Raw genomic sequence first — 19407 nt, forward strand, 5'->3', positions numbered from 1 at the left:
TGGCCCCTGAACACTTCACCTACATCCCTTCACACTTTTTAATGGCCTTTGCAAATTTTTCCTCAGGTTTTGAGAGCCCTCAGAGGCAAGAAGTACCATCTACTGGTATTTTAAAAAGCTGAACTAAATGTCTCCTTTGTTTCTCAGAGGAGCCTTGGTGTGGACAAGCGGAAGAGCAGAGGAGAGGAGGGGGTGGAAGAGAACTGCACAGCTGAGCAGGAGGAGAAGGGGAAGCAGCCAAGCCTCCAGGATCACGGGGCCTCCTCGTCCCAGCGGCTCCGAAGGGAAGGGGGGAAGGTCCATCCTGCCCACAACGGGCAGAAGGAGGAGCGGAGAGGGGTGAAGGGCTGCAGCACAGAGGTGTCTGTGACCAGCACAGGGGACTCAGAGCCAGGGCCCAAGCCAAGCAAGGAAAGTGTTGGGGAAGATGCCAGTGGGAAGCCTGGCACTGCTGACACCTCCCAGGAGAAGGAGAGCACTGGCAGCACTGCTCCTGCGAGCAGCCTCCCAAGCACTGTGCCAGCCACCAGCGAGGAGACTTTGTCCCTGCCCATGGGAGCGAATGTAGATGGAGCTGGATCAGAGAAAAACCCAGTTTCACAACAGGAGTCCTCCCAGGACTCCTCAAACTGCCACGGAGAACAGCTGGACACAGCAGCAGGAGACAGACTGGATGCAGATCAAGGACAGCTGGTGAGCAGAGGAGGGGAGGAAATGACCCAAAGCACTGCCCTGGAGGGGCAGGCACTTGTACTGAAAGGAGAAGATGCTGAAGGCACTGAACACCAGGAGCCTTTGCCCCCAGGGAAAGCCAGCTCTGACAAGACTGTTGTGCCTGAGCAGGACACAGCAAAGTCCCAGTCCGGAGAAGGGGACCAGCCTGAGGACTGCAAGGACAAGGACACTGGGGATGCCCTCAACTAGCACAGGTTACACCGGCTTGCCTGAGACAGAAGGTGAGTTCCTGACCCCCTCCCCATGGAATCTCTGCTGTCCCATTACTGCTCTCAGCCATAGTACAGGGCCACAACTCTACTCGCTGTGGTATGATGGCATCAGAGCAGAAAACTGTCCAGAAATGTTCATTAGCAGGGCTAGGGATCCCTCAGGGAGTTAAACCTGTGAATCCCAAAGGCCTGTCCTGGAGTGGACGGTCAGGAAAGTCAGGAAAAATTCTGACTGAAAACTGGGCTGCTGACACACATTAGTTAGGGCACAAACTGAGACTATTCCTGGGAAGGGAAAACCTCAGAAAGGATGGAAGGGATAACCTCAGCGGGATTACTTGTCTCTGGGGGGATCACAAATTGAGGTCAGCATGGTACCTGCCCCAAACCCTTTGAAAGCCCCACCCCGTGGGCAGAGGTTTGGGGAAGGTTGGCTCCATGGGGAGTTGTCTTCCCAGTACAAGGTCTGTGAGTGATGGATGGTAACACTGGTGCAGGGCAGTGCATAAACACACAGGGTGAGATGGGTCACGAACCAAACAGAGGAGGGAGAACAGAGCTGGTTATGGAGAAGTGCTCCAGGTTTTACACAGACAAAGAAGTTTCTTCCAGAAGGGCAAACGGAAAGCAAGAAAAGCCAGGAGAAGGAACAGAGGATGGCAGGAACAAAGGTAAGGTAGGAATTAGGAGCAAAGGGCAAGGGGAGAGTGTAGGGGCTCTTTCTGCAAGGTGTGTTTTTTCTGGGCAGTGCCCCCCAGATCAGGATGTCACACAAAGCAGAGATGAGCATTTCCAGAACACGGGCCAGGTTCCCTCACCCCTGAGGTGCTGTCAGGATCCCCCTGGCTCTTTCCTTTACAGAGGCAGCAGCTCTGTTCCATGAGTAGGCACTTGAAGCAATTGGCTGCTCAGAGCCAGGCAGGCAGACCCCCCCTCAAGTACCTTTCCCAGATTCCATGAGCTTTCCTGCAGACCTCAACCCAGCAGTGTGTCCCCCGGTGCTGCTCAGCATTCATCCCAGAGTACAAATGAGCTTAGGGATGAAGTGGCTAAGCTGCTAACAAAGACTTTCCCTATAATCCCATCCACACAAAAGGCAGGGAGAAGCACAAGAGTCACAGCAATTTCAAAAAGACAAAGCACCAAGAACCAGCAGGAGCTGGTTCTGTGCTCAAACGAAAATTCCTTCCAGTGAGGGAAATTAATTCCAACAGCATTTAGGAAAATGTTTTGAAACACCTGGATGCACATACTGGGAGATTACTGTCCAGCCATGCCTCTCCAACCTACCAAAACTCCCCCAAAATTAGAGGATAAAGGGATGAATGGCAACCTTGCTCACTCAGGATAACTTTAATTAGACACCAGCTAAGAGGAAACACTAAATTACAGCAGTCCATTTTCATCTCAGCGATGGGAGATTCCTGTGGTTTGGTAATAGGGCCCTGAGTCCACTTCAGCGTGGCTCTCCACTCCATCAGTCCTCCCTGGACTAATTACAGCAAGCTTAATTACAAACACAGCCATGTGGGCTGGAGAAGAGGAGGTGTTTGCACTTCAGCACTCAGGTACCTGCTGGGCTGAGCTGGGGCTGGGCACTGGTATCGATATCCAGGGCTTGGGAAACTTCAGGGCTTGGGAAACACTGAGAGTTGGGATGCCAGGGGGAACTGAGGGGTTAACTGGTGTCCATTCCATCCTGCCTTCCTGTCTCTCTCCTTCCTGCTGCCAGGCTCATTTCCCCTCACCTGACCATGCCCCCACTCCTTTTAGTGCTTAGAGCAATCAGTAATTCCCAGCAAAGCCCATCTAGTTCCATCTAGTCCCTGCCATGGACAGGGACACCTTCCCCCGAGGAGCAGCAGGGTCTGTGTCCCCCATCTCAGCAGTGGCTTAGCAGGACTGGTTCATAATTCCCTGCCAGGAGGTAGCAGGTGACTTCCCAGTGGGATTTGCTTTTATTTCTCTGAAAAATACGGATGTGACAAATGCCATGTATGTCCCAGGAACGTGTCTGTTCAACATCTCAGATCTCACAAAACCCAAACTGGAGCCCTCGTTAAAACTTTTCAGACAGAAAATGTTATGTTTTCAAATACTGGTGATCCAGTTTTGGTACAGTGCAGTTTTTGGAAAATCGGTGTTGAAAGAGATGGTGTGATATTGCAAAATACACCCTATCAGCCCCCGAGGGATGTAAAAATATCATGCCATTGCAAAATTTATCTTGAGGAATTTCCATCCAGTAGAAAATCCTGGACTGGGTCACTTCACCTGCTGCCCAGGGCCATGCCCTCTCTTCATGACCTCACACATCCCAAAGCAGGGCAGCATCTGTAACAGCTGGAAACGTGTCTCAGTGATAAGGATGGGCTGTCCCTGCCCTGCTCCGGGGCTCCGCGGGGCCGTGTCCCACTCCCACGGATTGCAGATCTCACATCCCTTCCTGCACAGCAGCAGCTCCGTGCAGCCACCACATGGGGTTCACAGCTCCCCCTCCCAGTGCCTATTTTTGGCACTAACAATCTCCAGCACCTCCAAACCAGTGGGAGATGCTGTGCAGGGAGCGTGGTGGGGCTTTCATCCGTCGCTTCAAATAACAAGGAATAAATATTTACCCGAAGTGCAGGACTGGAATCCCTGGAGAATGTCCAACAAGTCCCAGAGAAGTAAACGATACACAAAAACCACAGAAGCTTTTCCCTGAATTCTCTTGAGAAAATTAATCTTAACATCTTTAGAGCAAATGCAGCTGGGGGTGGATTTGCAGAGCAGCTCCAGGGATGTGACCTTGGCGCTCTGGCTGACGTAAACAGGAGTGGGACCGGCAGGGCCTGTGTGCTGGGGACGGAGGGGTCGGCACAGGTCGGCTCTGATGCAAAGCAGCGCCCAGGGTCGGTGCAGGAAGCAGCACAAGCACGGACCAGCACTTCCCAGCACAGCCGGGGAGCTGCGGAAGCACAACCGGCTTCCTCGAGGTTCAGGAGACAGGAAATCCCATCTGCTGGCACGTCCTGGGAGCTGGCCTGGGATTGGCAGGGTCAAGGGCTTGCCTGGAATAGCACCGGCCTCCCTGGTCCTTCCTGCAGCCCACAGCACCCTCTGGAGCCCACTGTCATGCCATGGGCATTTCGCATTCCCAGAGCACCTCTGAGTGCCACCACAGCAGAGAGCTTAGTCCTCCTGGAGAGCCAGGGAGTGGGATTGTCTCTGTACCTCTGGAGTGATGGAAACTTCTCCCGTGGTGCGATATGGGAAAATACTGTTAACACAGGAACACACAGGGATTCTGTGAGAATGGTGCAGGAGACTCAGGACACACAGGGAAGGACTCCAGAGCTGGTGAGGGAATGTTGTTTAGTCTAGGAAAAGGAAGGCAGAAAGCAGTGGAGTCGTGATCTCTGTAAATACAGGGGTAGCGAACACCAGCAAAGGGGGAGAAACATCCAAGCCAGAACACAATGCTGGGGCAGAGACCAATGTATTGGAGAAACACAGGAATAAATACGGGAAAATCAGGAAAAGGTGGCCACCTGTCAGGGACAGATGACTTGGAAGCATGCCATGGCTGGAGCAGGGACCTCCTTAGGGCCACTTACTGAAGCTTAACAACCTAAACACAACTCAGGGCTCTGCCAGATGAGCTGCTGCCATTCCAGCACTGGAAACGGAGCTGCTCTTGGATCCTGCAGTTGTTTCTGCTATCCCAGAGCTCCAGGAGGGAGCAGGTGCCCACACCTCAGCCACCTGTGTTCACCCTCCTAATGTAAACCCAGATGAAGAGGAGTTCAAGATAATGTCCAGCTCCCACAGGGATCTGCACAGACTGCCTTTACAGGTTTAAGCTCACCAAGGATTGCAGTGATAATTTTGCTACCAGCAAATCTAGACAAAGAAATCAGTTCTCATTAAAATAGGAATTAATTCAGGGATGTCCAATGGCCTGTGCTAGAGGATGTCTCATGACCTTGAGGGCAGGTTTAGATGGGATACTGGGAAGAAATCCTTCCGTGTGAGGGGGGTGAGGCCCTGGCACAGGTTGCCCAGAGCAGCTGTGGCTGCCCCATCCCTGGAAGTGTTCAAGGCCAGGTCGGCCGGGGCTTGGAGCACTTCTGTTCTATTGGAAGCTGTCCCTGCTCATGTGGAGCTGGACACCCTCAGCAGCAGGACAGGCCAGCCCTGGTTGCTGCACACAGACAGGACCAGGAATAATGTCTCCAGCAGCAATCTCCTCTGAGCTGTACATGGCATTGGCTGTGTCAGTACCTTGGGTCTGGCTGCAGAGCAGTTCCTTATTAAATATCCGTGGCTGTGTCCTTAGATGATTCCTTGAGAGGTTTCTTTTTTATGCAAGCCAAGCTTCCTACAGCCTCTCCTGCCTTCGCAGGGTTTCATCTGTTTTTCTTTTTATATCCCCTCCCTGACCTTTCTCGGGAGCTTTGGGTGCTGAAATCTGCATCAGCAAAAGCAGAGCTGTGGATTTAAACATGGAGGCAGGAAAATGCCAGCTCAGCAATTCTGAGCAGCACCCAAGCATCTGGCAACCAGAGAAGAATAAAAAGTCTGCCTTTCCCAATTAAAATCAGTGTGTCTGGGGCTGGAGGCAGCTCCAGGACAGCAGGCTCCAGACATGGGACAGTTTTTCACTAGGGAAAGCTGATTCACCCTCTGCCCTTGGGGCACACAAGGGCTGCACCCCCCAGCCAGGTTCACACGGAAGCCAGCCCCTCCTTTTGCTCCAGCACACACAGAAGCATGTCAGGACTGTTGTTCCCGAGATGTAAGGAAAGAATAAAGGAGTCCTACCTGTCCCAGAGGAGGACTGGGAGTGTTCCATCCAGACTGGTACAGTCAGCTCATCCCCTGGGCTGCGGAGCCCCCCCTGCTCCCGTCGGATTTGGCAGCAGGTATCTGGGTTATGCCCCAGCGGTGCCTCCCAGGCAGCCCCAGCCGTGCAGGAAGGGCAGGTTGGAACTCAGCAGACATTTTAATTTACACCTCAGCAGTTCCCTGGAGACTGATAATCCCACTGCTGTCTCTGCTCTCCTTTCGCAGGATAACGTGCTGGAGGCGGTGGAGGAGAAGAGAAGAGGAGCACAAGCTTGTCCTCACTCTTTTACCTTCTATGAAATCAGCTTTCAGCACCTGCCCTGTGCCCAGCACCACCCCACTCACAGTTCTGGCATCCCCCTTCCCTCTCCATCTGCCAGAGGACAGGGAAGGGTGCCCACACTCCCACCCTACAGCAAAAACCACCATCACTTATCTCTTTATTTGTTTGGCCTATATTGCAGCTGCGTGGCAAGCCAAGGAAATGTCTACTGGATGCACTTTATTTAATTTAATGACTAATTCTGTGTAGAGTTAAGGTTTGGGTTTCTGGGCACAGTTTTCTGCCCTGGAGGCTGGAGGGACCTGCCCGTGTCAGGGCTGTGCCAGAGCCTGGAGCAGCGGGAAGGGGTGGTGTGTGAGGGTGTAGTTCATAGGTGGGTGCAGAAATAGCGTTCAGAGCTCTGGTACTAGAGGTTTGCACGTGGTTGAAGTGTTGGCAGAGGTGTACAGTAGTGGCAGGGCTGTGGATGGATGGATGGATGGATGGAGCACAGCCATGGGGCACACAACTCCATGTGCCAAGCACAGATGCCCCCCAGCATCTCCTCCCTGAAGAGCCTCCAGCTCTCCCCTGCCAGAGGCTGAGGAGCACATCAGAACACTGCTGTGTGCCAAGGAAGGGGGTCTTGGGTTGAGCAGGGGTGGGCACAGCTCAGCAAACTGTGCCCGCTTCCCAAGGGCACTGGTAACAGGGCACCCCTGCAGCAGGGCAATCTCCTCCTACACCACACTGCCCAGAGCAGTGCCAGCAGGACCCAGGCCACACTGGACCTGGAGGCCCAAGACTTCCTATCAGCTTTCACCTGCCTGGTTGTGCCTTCTGTAGCCTTGTGCTTGAATTAAGAGGGCAGGAGTCCTCTGGAAGCTGCTCCACAGACCTTCTGAGCTGGCCTTAAAGACACCTTTCAAATGCAGGATCTGGAGAAGCATTTACAAGCACAAACGTGCAGCAATTCCAGCTGCTTGGATTTCCAGTCACAGCAAGCTGGGACCTAGCTGGAATACAGCTACCAGTTAAGGAGAAGGCACAGGGGATAACACAGCAGGATTTCTGACATGGGAACGACACAGCAGAGAGGGCATCGCCTTGGAGGTGCTGCTGTAAAACCTGACGCCAGAGTAAAGTCCCTGGGCTGGGTGTGTGGAGACTGCCTGGAATGCCCTGCAGGACCTGCTCTGACCAGGCTGCCAGACTGCCCTGGAGACCAGGCTGGCACAAGTGGACTGAAATACTCAATGCTGCTTTCATAAACTAATATTTGCACACATAAACATTTGGTTTATGACAGACCCACAGCACCTACCGTGAAGCACAAGCCTGGGAATTTCTTCCACATGCCAAATTCAGGAGAGTTTACTGGCTTCACACCAGGTATTGTCAAGAAACAGAGCGTGCAGCCTTTGTGTTTTATCAGTAGAAACATCTTCACCCCACCAAAGCCCAGATGGGTTTATTTGGATTTACTCAGCAGATAAATAAAAGATTGTAAAATTGCTCCAGGTCCTGGAGCTCCTCCATCACTGTTAAACGCTCATTTTCCTTATCTGACTGCCTCAAAAGCCTGCTTACAATTGTTTAGTTTGTTAATTTATTATTATTTTGTACATCAGGTCTCTGACCTCACTCTTGGTCCAGTCAGCCTGAGTCATTACCAGCATTTCCCAGGAGCCACTTTGCCTCCTGGTCCATGGAACACACAGTCTCAGCTCAGGAGCTGCTGCACTCCAGAGCAGTCAGACACAGCCAGGCAGGGATCTCCCATTGCCCTGGTCCAGCACTGTGCTGGAGAGATAGGAAACCTTATTGCCCTAGACTGTTCTGAAAGGAAAACCATCACTGTTCCTCCATTCCCTCCTTTTCCTCCTGCAAAGCCAAGTGACTTTGCAGCTACTGATGCCCAGGAAGGACTGAGTCTGGATCCAGGCTCCAGGGATGGGGCTGGGCAGGTTGTGCCTGTTCCAAGTGTAATTTTTTCCTGCTCATTAACACTTTGCTCGATGCACTTTGGTTGGTGCCTGGGTTGTGATTTTTCAGACAACTGTGGCTTAGCTGCTGCTTCTTTTATGGTGAGAGAAAAGACTGAGAAGTTGACAAATCTGATGTAGAGGGATTATTTATATGAAATAAAAGTTGGAATGAGGAAAAACCTCCTGTTTCTTACTGTTTCTCACATGTAGAGTTTCCACATGTAGAGTTTTAGGAATTGAACCTGTAATCTCTTCTTTTTAGAGGAACAGCTCCAGTTCAGAGTGCTGATCCTTTCGGGAAGTGCTGAACTCCTGGGCTAGCTAAGCTCCCTCACCCAAAAGCTTCCTGCAGCGATGCCAGGAAGACAAGGGTCACTTTTTCATTGAGGCATCAAAGCCACCACCTCATCACCACTGCACTTTCCTCACAAGCAAACGTGTTGGCAGCTCAGGGATTTGGTGGAAGTTATTCCAGCTCTTCCAGACCCCAGGGAAGCAGCAGCACTCCCAGGCAGAATGCTTTTGCCTTCAAAGGAGCAGCTTGCCACTAGACACTCTTCTTCTTGGTAAAATGTACCATCAATTGCAACACAGCAACTCGGTAGCTAAAACTATCAAAATTGATCCCAGACCAGGGAGTCAGCTCTTGTATAAAGAGACCAATTTAAAACACCTCGAGCCAAGGACAGAAATACATCTGGACAAAGTTGGAGATACTTGTTCCCAAAGCAATTACTAAGGGAGGCAACAATATAAAACCCTGACAGCAGTTCCAGCTCTCCATTCCCACCTCAGCAAGTCCAACACCTGCAGCAAGAGCACACCCAGGTCACTAAGCAGTAAAGCCCTACCGAGTCTCTAGAAGTACAAATAACAGAACAATTCACTGATGTCCCCACCAGTCCCCCTCCAATAAACTGGTTGCAGATGGCAGAGGGGGCTGGCACTTAGTCAGCGGTTTTGTATTTTAAGTGCATAATACAGCAGTTAGCACTTCCTAAGTCAGTGAGAGGCCCAGAGCAGCAGCAGGATACAGCACTGCTGGGAAGTTCAGGACACTGCCTACTGCCTTCCCTGGAAAGGTTGTGCAGCAACAGCTCGACCAGCTCACGGGCTCAGCAGCCACTGGCAGGCGATTCTGGGAATTCTGCGGCCGCTTCCTGCTCCCACCATCCCAGGGCAGTTACAGCAGCTGACCAGACACAGGGCTTTCCCAAAACTGCCTTCCAACACCCGTGGAACAACCAGAAACCAACTTCACCTCCTTAGCTTCACACTCCAGCTTGGCTATGTTTCTTACCCCATTCCCTTCTCCACACGCTCCGGCAGGTCCAGGACTCAAAGCCAGCCATTGGCAACTCCCCCCAGAGCAGCCACTGAGACCAGCTTGGAGTTCCCTGAGGGAAATGCCCGAGGCCCAGAAGCAGCCCCTGATTTTGCCGTCATGGCTACACCACATCAGCTCCGCTCCTGGACTGAGCCAAACCTCCCTGTCAGAAACACGGCCCAGGAATGTGGGATTGAGCTGACGTGCATTGCATCAGCTGAGCCCACGAGAGAATGTGCGTGGGGAAAAGGGAGCTCTTAGAGATGGAAACTGGAGCCAGCTGCTGGAGCGCATCACACGCTCCACTAACTCTTCTTCCAGCTTTTCCCCTTCCTTCTGGTCCCTCTGCACGTGAGTTACACCAGATGCTCTCCTTGAACAAACAGGGCTCACTGGGACAAGCCCAGTGTGCACAGGCAGAGGGCAAGTATTGAATGTCAATCAACACGGGTGAGCCAGAGGCACCTGCCTGCAAGGAGACAGCCCAGGAGGTTTGGACAAACACCCTCTCCTCCCTCTGCCACAATTCTTTAAAGGCTCTTAGAGGACAAAAAGCTGCAACTCAGGCCCTAAATGATACAGAGACTCAAAGCCTGGGGGAAAAGTTGGCATTACAGAATTATCGTCATGTTTAATCAATAAAAAAACGAAGTAAAAAAATGGAAGTGCAGATGCCAGAATTCCAGCCGTGTGCTTACAGCTATCATGCCTTTACAGGAGCATCCCAGAGTCAGGAGTCCTGAGACTTGTCAGCTTCCTTTTCTCACTAAAGCAAAGGGCATTTCCCTCACATCTGAGGAGCCCCTTCACCCAGACTGACTTTCAGCCATCTCCCTTCCACACCACCACACACGCTGGGAATTTGGCATCATTCTCTTGGCAGGTAACATGCAGGACAGCAGTTGTGTGAAGGGAATAATCCTCCCCAGCAGTGCTAAGGAAACAACATCCTGGATCATGGGGTTGCAGCCATTTCCATCTAGGAAGCCACACACCACCCTGTGCCTTGTCTTGCCTGATACAATCACACCAAGTGAACTGAATGTTTTTATTTTTTTGAGGAGCAATGAAGGGAAAGGCTGAACTGGAGCTGAAGTAACACAACAGACTACACAACCAATGGCCTTTTAAACCTCAGCTTTACCCCAGACTGGTGACTGTACCATTTAAGGGCACTAAAACAATTCTGTTGGGATGCAGATGACACTCTCAGTACAACATAATGCAAAAATTCCCAGTCCAAGCTGTTCTCTGTTGCAGCCAACCTACTTCCCAAGAAATCCCTAATACCCTGAACTTTAAATTAGCTTACACCTAGAAACCAGTCTAGATGAGCCCTTTTTGTCACTAGAAGTATTTGCAAAGTGTACTTAGTCACCAATTTCTTCGACAGTCTGTCATGATGACAGTCACAAGCGCAGCAACGGGCTCATCACGGGCTGGCAGCAGCATCCTGGCAGCAGCATCCTGACGGGAACACGTCTGCCTCCAGAGGGCTACGATGCCTGGCTAGGGAAAGGATGGGGAACAGATTGTAGCTGGAGAATCTGGGCCCTGGAGATTTGGAAAACCAAATCACCTGAGCTGCCTGGCCCTTAGGCTGGCAGCCCGTGATCCTCCTGCATCTCCCCCAGGCCACCTCCCCTCCCTGGCTCAGTACAACCGGAGTAAGGCCACGGGATGTTCCAAAGCCAGTTGTAACAGGTACAGAAATAGCAGCATTTCAGTGAGATCTGTTTGTCAGCAGAGGAGAAGATGCAAAAACACAGTCTGGGAACTCATCAAGCCTGCACTTTCCTCCAGGAATGCAGACAGCCACAACCATCCTTGTACTGGCTCATCAACTATTTTTAGCAGCAGTAAGGGAGGCAGCCATCAGGAAAGGGCCTGTTCCCTTTGATCCACAGATCCGAGCACTGTCCCAGAGATCCTCTGCCCCCAAACCCACAAACCAGGTAAAGAGCTGTAGGTTGTTCCTGCTCCCAAGTACGAGGCATCTCTCGGCAGTTCCAGGGCAGGTTGGAAGAGGGCCACGCAGCCCATTTCATTCCACTCACTTCCTCTCCCTCCCGCGCCACGCAGACGGCTCGATGAGTCTTCTGAGAGCAATTGGAGTTAAAGTGAAGGATGTCAGGGGGCCCTGGAAACCAGCACATGTTGGATGCACCACTCAGAGCCACTACAGAGTGCCCAAGCTGCAGGCCAGGAGCAGAGAAATCCCAGGATCTGTGTCATCCCACCCAGCTTTATTTATCTCCAGAGGTTTTACGAGATAAACATGAGCTCCTTCTCAGAGACACTTCCAACTGGTTCTGCGTTTAGCACCCGAGCCAAGGAACAGCCTAAACTGAACTGGCACCACAACGAGCCTGGTTTGTTTCTCTGTCACTCATTCCTCCCTCGAGGAGCTGCAGAAACCTTCCCCTGCAACCAGAGGTGTATCCCAAGGACAGCAAATGGCACCGCTGTCACCAGGACCCAGAGCTACCGCGGGCGTGTGCAGCCCCACGGACAGGGATGAACCCACTGCCGGCAGAGCCAGCAGGGAACCAAAGTCACAGAACAGACACCGTGGGGTGTCCAGGAGCTGGTGCTGCCCCGGGACAGCTCAGCCTTCTGCTGCTGTGCATATTCGGGCTCCAGCCCCTCTCCAGCTCCTCCACCTGCCCCGCAGGAGGGTGGCACTGATCCCATTTTGGCTGAAGTGACTAAGCGGGATCGTTTTGTCCTCCCCAGCAGCTTTTCGTTCTAACAACACACAGCCTTCCCTGCTCCAGACAACTGCCAAGGAGGGTGAAAAGAAGATCCCAAAGCACTCTCTCCCTGCAAGCTCCCGCTTCTACCTTCCAAGAACGCTGTAAAGACAATGCCCAGCTGACACAGCCCTAACACAGCACCACGGCCCCAAACACCCTGATTTCGGTACAAAACAGCTCTTTTCAAACACCAAGTGCCATATTTTATGGTACCTTCGTGATCTGCACAACTGAAATACGTACGCTGCGTGACAGCACATCTTATCCCTCAGCAGAGGGGATCTGAACTGCTGGGATTGTTTCACAGGGATGCAGCACAGCCTGGCAGCCTCACTGATTCAGCCAAATCCATCCACCTGGAAAGCAGCAGCCTGGAACAACACAGCTCTTATGGTTTCCTAGTTGATATCCCACATCCCGGAGTCATTAAAGGCCAGTTTTTTGCTCAAGGAATGGAACATTTTTGAAGACTACAGGGCAGGCAAACACTGGTAGGAGAGGCCGCCCAGGGCACATCAGGAACCGCCCGGCCAAGACCTGCCCTGGCTCCGGGTGCCCCCAGGGCACAGGGATGATCCATAAGCACTGCCACCCCTCACAGGCAGGAGGGCAGGAGCACGGGGGTACAACCAGGACACAGCTCAGAGCCCACCACCACAGCTCCACCTGCTCTGCCAGCACAGATCCAAGCTTTCCAGCACCACCGCTTCCTTTCCACGAGCAGCAGGATTTAAGCACATATGGAGGCTTCTCCAGCCTTGCCTACGGAGACCAACGACAAATGAATCAACATCATATACCACAGTTCCCATTGCAGCAGCCAAATTTCTGCTACTCAGAGCCCTTCCAGTTCAGCATTCCTCCTCCCACCACCGAAGAGAACATACTGTGTTACAGAGACTTTCATATTGGGAAAATATTTTAATATAGTAAACAAGTCAATTTACCTTCCACATATTTTAAATAAGTTTATGCTCATCGTTAAACAAAACTGGTTTTACTTAAACAACGGATTACAGCCTCTAAATTCGTATTGTTCCCAGCTGATCCTGTAAATAGTGAGGAATTTTGGACACCGGTATCCTTGTATAGGTAACAGACTGGCATAAACAGCGCAGGAATTCGATGCGGGTTCAACGGGAGAAGCTAGCCCTGGTGAGGAAGGAAACGAAGCCACAAAATTCCCTTTCGAGGACAAACGGAGGGGGAAAAGAAGATACCGCAGTTCCGCCGACTCCGGCGGGGCCGAGCCAGTGCCAGGTCAGTGTCCGCTCAGTGTCCGGTCCGTGTCCCGGCGCTCCGCGGTGCCGCGGGGGCGGCCGAGCCCTCGCTCTCCGTGCTGGGCCGGGCCCTCGCTCTCCATCGCCGGCGGAGCGGCCTCAGCCCCCATCAGGGGCTGCTCCCATCGGGGGCTGCGGGGCCGGGCGGGGTGGCGGCGGCGGGCGGGCCGGTGGCGGTGGCGGTGGCGGCGGGGCGGGGGCCGGGCCCGGGGCGCGGCGGCGCGGGCGGAGGCCCCGCCGTGGGTCCGGCGCGGAGCTGCGCGGGGGTGGCGGCGGCGGGGCCGGGGCCGGAGGAGCCGCCGGTGCCGCGCACCGGCTGCCAGATGAGGCTGTAGTAGACGGCGAGCACGATGGCGGCCAGCGAGACGGACAGCACGTAGGCCAGCACGGTGGCCAGGCGCACCCACTTCTTGTTGGTCTTGGCCGCCATGCGCGCCTTCTTGTCCCCGGTGTAAGTGGCGGGCTTGCCCCGCTCCGCGCCCGCCTCCTTCTCCTTCATCGGGGCCCGGCCCTTGGCCCGCTGCTCCACCGAGCCCTCCGTGCTGGCTCCGGCCCGGATCGGCCGCCGCCGCCGCTCAGGACATGCCGGTACCGCCCGCGCCGCCGCCGGTGCCGCTGCCCGCGCTGCCCCGCCGGGGGCGAGGGGCGGCGCGAAGGGGGCAACACCGCCCCCAGGGGAGGGGACCGAGGGAGGGGACACGGCAGGGAGGGCGGGAGAGGAGGGCGGGCAAGGGGCGGAGCACCTTTAAAAGGACTCCCGGCAGAGGAGTGCCCCCTCCCGTCCGCCAGAGCCCCGCAGAGCTGCCCAGCCCTCCGGGAGCCCCTCGTTGCGGAGAGAGGCAGGTGATGGTTTAGTTCCTCCCCGGGCCGCAGTGAAGGCTCCTGGCACGCGCCCGGAGCTGGAGGAGGTCAGGAGGCCCCTCTCTACCCTGGCCTCTTGGAGTTACTTCTTGGTGCCCCCCTGCTGCAGGTACGTGCTGCCTGCACCCTCTGTGAGGCTGGAAGGGTGCCCGAGCCAAGGAGCAAGTTTTAGAGCGAAAGGCTTTCTCCAAGCTGGCCTCGTCCCAAACCTGTTATTGATACAATCTAAACCTCCTCTTAAAGCATGGGTTCACATCACTCCCCAGGTGTTAGTTCCCTACAAAAGCATTATATTCTCATGTTGAAAAGACAACTAAACCACCAATTTAGGGTATAAATTAGCTTTTTTTTTCTTTATGGGAATGATGTAGCTGCTTGTTTTACAATAATTTTCTTCCTCCTTTCAATCTCAGGTGTGGTAGTTGCAGCAGAAACTTCTTGTAAACCAGGACTTGCAGTTCTGGAGGAGGCAACAGTAGCTGGAAACCTGCCTGTTACCCAGAGAGGCTTCAGAGAAAGTGAGTGAGTTTTGAGTTAACAGCAGCATTTTTTTTGTGCTCCCATGTGGTAGAAGGGGTTTGCCTTCAATGCCATACTCCCAGTTGCAGGAAAATTGTGAGAGGAAAGCTGGGAGGGAGGGAAAAGTTTTTGCAGGAAGAAGTACAGAGCTTGCAGCTCTGAGGAAGACTCATGAGGCAGAAGATATGTTAGGGAATAAATGGAGTAGCTTCAGAGTAGCTGTGATTTTTGGAAAAGGTGGACTGTGTTGGCCAGAGGCTGCAGGGCTGCCGTCTGCACGTGGAGGGGGAGCACTGCTGTGGGTCTGTGTGCACTGACTGGGCAGCGCTGGGAGCCCCAGTGTCCAGCAGCAAAAGGAGCACCTGGAAGGGGCTCAGTGTGGGGTGCCTGGCTGATTGTTCTGACAGGGGCTAAGGAATTTGGAGACTAAACCTGCCTGTTCAGGGGAGAGGGGGCTCATTGCCCTTGGCTGGGGAGTTGGACTAGATGGTTTTTCAGGTTCCCTTCCAACCCAAATGATTTTGAGCTGTAGATAGACTTGCTGTAGCCTCTTGAAGTATTTAACATTGATGAAATGTTGCTGTGCACCTGGGGAACGTTTGTTAGAAGGTACTGGGGCCTTTCTTTGTGCCCTGTGTGTCTCCTGCCCTCATTGCTTACAGGTGATTGTATTCTCCTCGTCAAGCCCAATGTCCCACACCTGAGCACACGAGCTGGAGTCACAGTCACACCTGGGCTGCATTAACTGACGATGCCCTGCTGGAGGAGCTTCCCTGAGTTACAGAATTGCCTTTTCTGTGGTGTACTGTACATTCTATACACACATTCCCTTGGACTGTATAAGTTTAGGTTGAATTATAGGTGTGAATTTATAGCAATTCTTACAAAACGGATTTTCTAGTAATTTTTCAGTGTGTTTTCCCTCAGTGATGGGTTTGGTCCAGCCCATTCTCCCCTTGCTTCTCCTCTTCCATTCAGCAAGTGAAATGATGATGAGTTGCTACCTCTCACAAGTCCTTTCCCTATGCTCTGGCTTAATTCCCGTTCTGGAATTTCTGGGGGAGAGGATTGACACGTACAGGCAGTTCTTGTGGGGCTGACTGAGGTCTTGGCAGTTTTGATGGTTCTGATGCTTGTCTAGTCCAGGATGTCTTCCTGCATTTTCAGACTGTCCTGGGAGCCAGACTGGACTGGCTAAGGACATGCAGGGGAGTTGTAAGAACATTCCCAGTAACTGTGTGAGCGTGGTGTGGTTGAGATCCCAGCGTGTCATTCCAGAGGTGTTCTGCCTTCAGCCCAACAGCTTCACCTCCCCCCTGCATTTATTTGTGGCTCATTCATGCCTGCAGTGGAGACCTGCCCTTGCTGGAACACACAGTGCCATGGTATTATTACAGAAATTCAGTGTTCTCAAGGCTCTCTCCTCCCTGCCAACCCTCCGCTCTCATGGCTCTGAGTAAGCCCAGGCTTGTGTTCATTAAATGTTGTGAAGTCTTGGCTTTTGCCAAAGTCATGTGAAAGCTTTTCTTTTTACTGTGAACAAGTAACTGGGTGTGAGCTTCTCTGTAGGCAGCTGCCAGCAGGTGTGTGCCTTCTGTTCCCAAACAGAGTTCCTTGCTAACAACCTCACTAAGGCAAGTGAGAGCCAGGAGCCAGAGCTGCAGTCAAGATGTTTTCTTTGTCCTTGGAGCATTAGCAGAGATCCCAGGCTGTGCTCTGAGCGGGCTCCTGTGGTGCAGGATTGGAACTCTGGGGTCTTGTGAAGTCAGGGACTGTGTCTGACACCAGACAAAGCTGACAAATTACTCCTGTCTGGAATTTCCTCCTAAAGAGCACAAGAGATCACTCGCTTGAGGCACGTGGTGCACACTGGAACTATGTGCCAAGGCAGGAGAGCTCTGCAACCCTCGGGCAGCCTTCCTCCCACCACAGCCCAAAAACTACTCTGCAGGGTCCTGTTCTTTACAAGATACTTTAATTTACTTTAATACTGCTTTAATTTTGACTTGTTGGGTCTGAGGGTCCACTAGAAAACGTGTTTACTCGCTGCCTTACACCTGAGTGTTGTTAAAACCACGGGTGCTGAGACAGATCTCCTGTTGGAGACTTGGGAGTTCCACCTCCCTGAGTGAGCAGCGTGGCTTGAACCCTGCTGCTGCCTTGCTGCAGTGGGATGTTTGCCTGCTCTCCAAGGGCCCCTGACAGATGGAGCTAAATAAACCTGTGTTATTGATTTCCCATGCTCAGAGTCTGTGGATAGCATCCGAGTGCTGCACAGTAGGGAAGACTTCATTAAGGGAAGATTGCTGGCCTGAGGTACTGCCTCTGTGCAGCCCCTGCTTCTGGAGCAGCAGGGCACTGGATGGGGATGCCTGGGAGGTGGGTGAGTGTGTGTTGTTCACAGAGGCCTCTGGGCAGGTTATAGAGACTCGTAACTTTTTTATTGGCTCTGTGTTGATGTTTAAACTTTACAGTGTCTCCTTGGTCACATTTGTGAGCTGGGGAGGAGGGAGATGGATGAGATCTTTCTACCTGCCTCCTAGTGTTTAAAGGATGGAATAGTTTGTTTAAATTGATCTTTCTGTGCTGAAGTCCTTGAGCAAGTACTCTGCTAGGCTGGAGCCTGCTGTCACAGAGAAGGTCCCTGCTCTTGACAGGGGCATCTCTCAAGCTCTGCTGGCTGCCCTTCTACAGGAAATACTCTATTTCTCACAGCTGCTCCAGCCTCCTGTTGGAGCCTGCAGGGAATCTGTTTCTGTTCCTCTCTGGCATTTTCCTCTTACACACTGAAATGTGTCTCACGTGGGAAGGTGCAGTTTCACTTGTTAATCCAAGAGCAGATGGGGAAGGTTGGGGATGTCCTTTTATTTCCTTCAGCTCTGATTTAACTGTGACAGTGAAGCTGGCACAACCCACAGTCTTGCACTGACTAGGACAGTGCTCTGCAGAGGTTATGGGAGTGGGGAAGGTGCTAAAAGTGATGCTGAATTTGAGATACCACAGCAGGTTTTTGCTGGGTTTGCCCGGGACTGAGGCCTTGGGCAGAAAGCTCTGGGGAGCTCAGGGCAGCTCCAGCATTTTATCTCAATGTGGGGAAGCCCATTTTGAGCCACTTTATTATCCTCTGTGTTGCCTAAAATTGGCTCTTAAAATAAAGCTACACCAAACAACTTGTTCATTCTTCAAAGTCAGCTTGACTTGGCTTAAGTTGGGTCCTTGCTGAGTTACACTAAGGCAAGGTGTGCTGTTTTAACTGCTTTAAAGATCAAATAGATTCTTTTATATTTGAGGAGGACATGAGGTTTCACCTTATTTGAAACAACGAAGCTTTGAATGTGTTAATATGTCCTGAGCATGGGGTAGTTTCTTCTTGCAGAGAAAACCTCGAAAGTGGCTGTTACTGCCTGGCTCCCTCCATTTCTGTGTGCCTGGCTTTGGGAGCTGAATAAGGAAAATGGCCTGGACTCATCTTGATAACCCCATGCAAGGCAGAGTTATTTGCCTCAATTAAAATATCAGCCTGAAACCTCTCCCAGTTCTGCTGGAGCGGATTCTGACTTGATGCATCTTCCTGTTTTCACACTTTTGCCATCCTGGTTCAGACTCTGATGGAAATAGGGCTGAAAGGTTCCAGGAGAGAGGCTGTTCTGATGCTTCCAAGAGCAGAAAATGTGGAAAATATCATCAGCAAGTTCATTGTACACCTGTGAACGGGGGAAAGGTCTGTTGGCAATGAGTTCAACATGGTGTTAGCAAGGACCCCCACTTGTCTTCAGCTAAATAAAACTTGTCTTACAGCCATTGCTCAGGGAAGTGTTTCTTCCAGATCCAGTGCTTTGATAACCCCCCACTCCTCTGGATGTATGCACTTCCAGCAGAGGTGTTCACATGGATGTGGTTATGGAACAGGATTATTCCTCAGGGTTCTGTGGACCAGGGCATGTGTATCATTGTCAGCTGGAAAACACTGGGGGGGTGGTGGGAGCCTGGGACCAGCTGCTCCTTTCCTGCAGTCCAGGAGACCAGAAATGGTGCAGAATGAAATCAAACCTGCCCTGCACCCCAGCCCTGTGTGCCCCAGGTGCTCACATGGGCCAGGGCTGGGCTTTCCAGCGGGGAAGCTGCCCTGCTTTTTGGGAACATGCTTCACTGTGTGGAACCTCTGATACACCTGAATGCTGTAGAATGACCTTCCTTGTCCTTCTTCAGCAATTCTCCTTCCACATGCTGTTTGTTTCTGGTCCCGTGTTTATCTGACTGCTCAAAAAATAAAAACATGTTAGGAACTGCATCCAATGTTAAATGTTTCCTGGGACCTCCTTTCTAAGAATCTGGACCCAGTTTGTGTGCTGTTTGTTCCTGGCTTCGTAATTTGATAAAATAAAGAAAATAATTTCCAAGATCTAATTTTGACCTCTATAAAGACAGCAGATGATTTAAAATCATGGAAGCCTGGGATGGTTTGCGTTGGAAGGGACCTTAAAGCCCATGCAGTCCCACACCCTGCCATGGGCAGGGACACCTTCTACTATCCCAGGTTGCTCCAAGCCCTGTCCAACCTGGCCTTGGACACTTCCAGGGATGGGGCAGCCTTAGTTCCCCTTGGCCCTGATTATTCATCATGGCTACAGAAGCTG

The 19407-nt window shown here is 52.3% G+C and overlaps 3 protein-coding genes across 6 annotated transcripts in view; 2 read left to right on the plus strand and 1 right to left on the minus strand.

Annotated features, from left to right (window-relative positions):
* CUNH15orf52 (chromosome unknown C15orf52 homolog) overlaps positions 1-8206 on the plus strand; it is a 29447-nt gene extending 21241 nt beyond the window's left edge. For 2 of the 3 annotated variants that reach the window (XM_017837992.1, XM_017837993.1), the window contains 2 exons: positions 148-956; positions 6003-8206. In XM_017837992.1, coding sequence (XP_017693481.1) covers positions 148-924 — 777 coding nt within the window. In that variant the 3' untranslated portion in view covers positions 925-956; positions 6003-8206. The remainder of the gene's footprint in view (positions 1-147; positions 957-6002) is intronic. The other variant, XM_017837994.1, reaches the window with a different exon arrangement.
* Positions 8207-13011: 4805 nt separating this feature from the next.
* Positions 13012-14032, minus strand: INAFM2 (InaF motif containing 2). Its single transcript, XM_017838005.1, has one exon. The coding sequence runs from the start codon at positions 13887-13889 to the stop codon at positions 13500-13502; it is 390 nt and encodes a 129-aa protein (XP_017693494.1). The 5' UTR covers positions 13890-14032; the 3' UTR covers positions 13012-13499.
* Positions 14033-14315: 283 nt separating this feature from the next.
* The window catches only part of PLCB2 (phospholipase C beta 2), a 49283-nt gene continuing 44191 nt past the window's right edge, over positions 14316-19407 (plus strand). Inside the window, exons 1-2 of one of the 2 annotated variants that reach the window (XM_017837980.1) lie at positions 14316-14360; positions 14665-14769. The gene's annotated coding sequence lies outside the window, so the exon portion shown is untranslated. The remainder of the gene's footprint in view (positions 14361-14664; positions 14770-19407) is intronic. The other variant, XM_017837978.1, reaches the window with a different exon arrangement.

This window comes from Lepidothrix coronata, unplaced genomic scaffold, assembly GCF_001604755.1.
Source record: "Lepidothrix coronata isolate B3197 unplaced genomic scaffold, Lepidothrix_coronata-1.0 Scaffold319, whole genome shotgun sequence".
Lineage (NCBI taxonomy): Eukaryota > Metazoa > Chordata > Aves > Passeriformes > Pipridae > Lepidothrix > Lepidothrix coronata.